The 5,800-nt window shown below is 36.7% G+C and overlaps 1 protein-coding gene across 2 annotated transcripts in view; it reads left to right on the top strand.

Annotated features, from left to right (window-relative positions):
• Positions 1-5,317, top strand: part of tbrg4 (transforming growth factor beta regulator 4) — an 8,592-nt gene extending 3,275 nt beyond the window's left edge. For both annotated transcript variants that reach the window (XM_016283556.1, XM_016283558.1), the window contains 4 exons: positions 1,154-1,396; positions 1,557-1,668; positions 1,751-1,865; positions 4,919-5,317. In XM_016283556.1, the coding sequence (XP_016139042.1) occupies positions 1,154-1,396; positions 1,557-1,668; positions 1,751-1,865; positions 4,919-5,020 (572 nt within the window). In that variant the 3' untranslated portion in view covers positions 5,021-5,317. The remainder of the gene's footprint in view (positions 1-1,153; positions 1,397-1,556; positions 1,669-1,750; positions 1,866-4,918) is intronic.
• Positions 5,318-5,800: the final 483 nt, after the last annotated feature.

The raw sequence follows: 5,800 nt of genomic DNA, 5'->3' as shown, positions 1-5,800 counted from the left end.
TTCAATTAAATGCTTCTCTTTTGAGCTTTCTATTCTAAGAGAATCCTAAAATAGGTATCATGGCAGCATAACTGCTTTCAATATTTATAATATGGTTTTATTGTGTGGATATAGGTACACAAAGCTTTGGAAGGTTCCTTTCAGAATTTAGAGCCATTCCTGAAAACAGACGTGGTCTGGTCGCTGTGTGTGCTGAACCAAGCCAATCCTTATTACATCTCTTCTGTTACCAAGTATGACTTTCAGAAGAAACTTACAGGTGCGTAGGCATGAATATGCTAAAAATATTCAGAAAAGCCTGTACTCTCCATTTGGGGAAAACTGCTGAATACACATTTCTTACATAGCACTTTGATTAATATAATTTGATGTTCTCATCTGAAACACATGGTGGCAGTATAGCCTCATTGTCCAGTGTCTGTCTTTACTTTCATTAGAGGCAGATTTAACATACACTACCCTTCAAAGGTTTGTAAAGTAAAAGTAAAAGTAAGATTTTTTTTTTTAATTATTTTATTCAGCAAGAACACGTTAACTTTTACATTGTAATCTCTACTTCAAATAATGCTGTTTTGAACGTTCTATTAATCAAAGAATCCTAAAAAAAAATTTGGTTTCCATAAAAATATTATGCAGCACAATTAATAATTAATTAGCATTAAGAAGAATAATACATATTTCTTCAGCACCAAATCACTGAAGACTGGAGTAATGGCTGCTGAAAATTCAGCTTTGTAATCACAGGAATACATTTAATTTTAAAATGTATAAAAATTGAATTTATTGTAATATTTCACAATATTGCTGTTTTTACTGTATTTTGATTAAATAACTGCAGAATTGGTGAGTGTAAGGGACTTCTTTCAAAAACATTTAAATAACTTATCAACCGCAAACCTTTGAAATGGTACTGCGTTGTAAGGAATGGTTCACCCCAAAATGAAAATACTCTCATTATTTATTCACCCTCATGTCGATTTAAACTTGTATGCTGTAATTTTTTTCCATGGAACACATAAGCACAAATGTCAATCACCACACTTTTTTTTTCATACAAGGACAGTTCATAGTGACCAAGGCTGTCAGTCTGTGCACTATAGTCAGTCTGCAGTTGTATGATGTCATGATAAAGTTTTCCTGACCTATCCAGCAGGTGGCATTGTGGATCGGACTGAGAGCTATCGGATGAAATTGCTGCATATCTCTGCCTTTGCTCAGCTGGAGCCTCTAGGAATCACTATTGAATCCCCCACTGTGTTGCTGCCAGCTCCCCAGGGGAAAGTGGAGGTCAGCACCCCTCTGCAGAGCAGCCTACACACAGCCCTCCAGAGCCTGACAAACGGCCAGACACAGGCCCTCCGCACTGCTGTCAAAACCATATACGGCTGGACAATAGGTAAGTAGCAACTGTGAGCACCAGAGTGATGCAAGTTAAATACTTTTTCCAAGGTAACAGAGGGCATATTTGTTTCCTATTCATGAATCATGAATACTTAAGCAGTAGTCTAACAGAATCTCCTGTTAATATGTGAATCTGTTGATTGTTTTCACCACAGATGGAGAGCTTATGGTAGATTCAGAAAGTAAGCCTATTGATTTGGAGAACTTGCAAGCCCCTCATTTACCTGGAGGCGGTGGACGTGATGCCTTACCTGCAGGGGCACGGAGGTGAGTGTTAAAGTGAAAGCCTTGTCCTAAGTTCACATACAGATGATTTCTAAATTTGTCAGTTGTGTATGTCTATTTGCAGAATAGCATTTGTGGCTTGGGAGTTTCCTAACTTTTGTCTCAGGAGCAAGGATCTGCTGGGCCGCTTTGCCATGCAAAAACGCCACCTACAGCTGGCTGGGTTCATATTGGTGGAGGTGAGACAGTGAAATACAAGGATAGGATATGTAAACATGTCTGTTCATTTTAAGTATAAAAGCCCATTCTCACCAAGAATGATAACTAGTGTCCACACCAATAGATAATAACATGTCATCTAGCACTTCAAATTTTTAAGCTCTTTGAAGTTGAATGGGTTTTGATTGGCTGTCCATGTTTTTACTGTTAATCAGCTGAAAAAATCATTCTGAAAGTGACTCCAATGCTATCCTTCCTACGGTGCCCATAAGGTGACATGTTCGGTTCACTTAGTTTTGTCGTGGCCATGACATAGTAACCCGTGGGAACGTGATAATATGTCGTGGCCATGAGATATTAATTTGAGGGAACGTCATATTAACTTGTGGGAACGTGATATTATGTCGTGGCCTCAAGATCATTTTGTCGAGGTAACGACATCCTTATGTCATGGCCTAGAGTTGCTATGTTGAGGGAACGACATCCATTTCTCGTGGCCATGAGATTAATACGTAAAACAAACCTGCGTGACCATAGCAACCCCGGATTATCAGAGATGGATTCATTAATATTTTATTTTGAATTAAGAAATTATTATATTATTTATTATAGAAATTATTATATTAACCATATAGGCCTTGGCTACCGGGCTGTATTACATGCGATAGTCAGCATTCAAATTAAGTTTATCATGAATAAATGTTACATAAAGTGCATAATATAAAACATTTTTATCCATCCTACAGTCTTGTAAGTCCATTAACTGATCGTCTTTTTCCTGTAATATTAGCCTATTATTATTGGTTATATTTTTATATTTGTTTATATTCATTTTTTCCCTTTATTTCGATCTCTACTTAACGTTCTGAATAATTTTGTAAATAATAGCCTACTGTAAATGCTCAACATGCCAATAAAGCTTTGAATGCTGACTGGAATTTTTTCTGGAGTGCAGCTTATATTTAACATATTTCATTTTATTTCAGCTAATTAATAGACCATAATTATTTCTGGAGTGCAGCTTATATTTAACATATTTCATTTTATTTCAGCTAATTAATAGACCATATTTATAAATACTATAGTGTTAAGGAATTAATCATTCACGTAGTTTCATTTGTAAATGAAAACACAACACGCTCCTTTTATCATCACACATGGGCATAAATACAATCATAAAGTCAAAACTTATTGGCATAATTGTCAGGTGTTTATTTACAAAATATATGGTAGGCTAGCAAATGCTATCATAATTATACAATACGTTAACTAGGTAAAGCGATACACCAATTGAAAGGGGAAATAAGCATATATAACAATAAATATAAAAATATAGCCCTAATAAGTTAATGTAGATTATTGGTTATATTTTTATATTTGTTTATATTCATTTTTTCCCTTTATTTCGATCTCTACTTAACGTTCTGAATAATTTTGTAAATAATAGCCTACTGTAAATGCTCAACATGCCAATAAAGCTTTGAATGCTGACTGGAATTTTTTCTGGAGTGCAGCTTATATTTAACATATTTCATTTTATTTCAGCTAATTAATAGACCATAATTATAAATACTATAGTGTTAAGGAATTAATCATTCACGTAGTTTCATTTGTAAATGAAAACACAACACGCTCCTTTTATCATCACACATGGGCATAAATACAATCATAAAGTCAAAACTTATTGGCATAATTGTCAGGTGTTTATTTACAAAATATATGGTAGGCTAGCAAATGCTATCATAATTATACAATACGTTAACTAGGTAAAGCGATACACCAATTGAAAGGGGAAATAAGCATATATAACAATAAATATAAAAATATAGCCCTAATAAGTTAATGTAATAATAAAAATTATAATATACAAATAGCCTCGACAAAATGATCTTGTGGCCACGACATATCACGTTCCCACGAGTTAATATGACGCTCCCTCAAATTAATATCTCATGGCCACGACATATTATCACGTTCCCACGAGTTATGTCGCAGGCGTATTTTATGACGCCTGCCGCTTTAACCTTTCAAGCTCTTTGATGTTGATGTTAATGTTTTTAATGTTCATCAACTGGAAAGGAAAACGGCCTGAACGTGATTCCAACAATAGTGTTCCTCTTTGTCTTTATAGTTATAGTTGTGATGATGACCTCTTTATTGCCATAGAATTAGAACAGTTATTAAAACATTTATCATTACAGTTATACTTGTTGCGAAACGATACTAAAACTTTATAGTAAATATTATAGTTATTGTACCTGGTAAATGAGTTTTAATGAAGTGCAAGGTTAGCAGTGTTTACTGCGCTAAAGTAAGCTACTTTTGTAAGTATACTTTAATTAAGGATAAGTTATGTGGGCATTAGGGGTTAGATGGTCAGTATTAGCTGTATATCATTTACTGATGGTCTTCCAACTCGCAATACCACTTCTTATTAGATATACTCTCCGTTTTATAATACTGGTGTAGTTAGCCTGATTAGCTGTATTCCTATTGTCACGGTTATTACATGGCAGGCAGTCCCCCGGGCTTTGGGTTATAAATAGCGGCAATAAAGACAGAACTGTGGAAAAGGACTCAGGCTCTGTCTGCAGCATGTAGGCCAATCCTGTTAGCCCTCTGCCTCCTGGGGTACAGTTAGAGTTGGCTGGACTCGTCTTGACTTCCAACTGAGCACAGGGCTGACATAATGCTCTTGCCATTTGATGCGCTAGCTGACAACAGCCATTTTAATACACCAGAGTTCATAACACTGCTCCACTTTCTGAGATTAATTTTGAGTTCCAATTCCTTTGTCAATTATGTAGTAGTGTATGAAACACAGTTTACACAGAAGTCATTTTCAAACCAAAAGCAGCTTACTGTTGGCCAATGCAGCAAATCCTAGGTCATGAACATGTTGAACCTGTTCTGGAATCTTTCAACCTTGTGCAAAATGTCAGATTCCATTGATTTCTGTTGAATTATAGAATATTCTATTCCATCACCGAAAAAACGTAAATGTTGACCATACACCTTCACTCTCAAGTATACCAATGAGTCACAACCTCACCCCTTATGTGTTCCCCTACAGGTGCCGTACTTTGAATGGCTGGAGCTAAAGTCCGACTGGCAGAAAGTGGCTTACTTGAAAGACAAATTAGGGAAGGCAGTGGCTGAGGACATGGCTAAATGAGCCATCAAGCCTGTCAATAACTTTAAATACTTTTGACACAGGCTACTCATAGACATCAACAGCGCCAGACAATAACATGACTTACAGGTGAAGGAATGACATCGATATTGAGTACTACATATACACACAACAGAGAGATTGCTGCAGCATCCTCAAGTCCCATAACCCACCTGAACATCAGAGTGGAAATCAAATGCGTCTGGGAACTGTGATTAATCTCTGCAGGAACAGAAAGCGGAGCCTCCAGAAATCAGCAGATGCTCGGAAGCAACAGAGTTGTGTATCCGCTGCCTTCCCAAAAAAGAAACACTGAGCCAAAGAGTTAGGCATATGTTATAAAATGAAAGCAACACACAACAGAGAGATTGCTGCAGCATCCTCAAGTCCCATAACCCACCTGAACATCAGAGTGGAAATCAAATGCGTCTGGGAACTGTGATTAATCTCTGCAGGAACAGAAAGCGGAGCCTCCAGAAATCAGCAGATGCTCGGAAGCAACAGAGTTGTGTATCCGCTGCCTTCCCAAAAAAGGCATATGTTATAAAATGAAAGCGTGACTGATCTGAAGGGCATAAGAAATGTTCATCACAGGGGGAAACAACTAAATTATCAGAGCTTTGTGTTAATTGTCCACGTCCTCACAAACAACTGGATGTTCACACTCTCTCCTTCCACTTATAATAAATACATACACCTTTTGGTTTTGATGCAGTTGCCTAGACAACACATGGGCTTTCCTTGTTGCCAAGGAGACAGTTATGTTGGAAATATTTATGGCGA

Source organism: Sinocyclocheilus grahami, unplaced genomic scaffold, assembly GCF_001515645.1.
Source record: "Sinocyclocheilus grahami isolate Dianchi unplaced genomic scaffold, SAMN03320097.WGS_v1.1 scaffold175.1, whole genome shotgun sequence".
In the NCBI taxonomy this organism is placed as follows: Eukaryota; Metazoa; Chordata; class Actinopteri; order Cypriniformes; family Cyprinidae; genus Sinocyclocheilus; species Sinocyclocheilus grahami.
The sequence above is the reverse complement of the archived record's forward strand: the minus strand, read 5'-3'. Positions and strand labels throughout refer to the sequence as shown.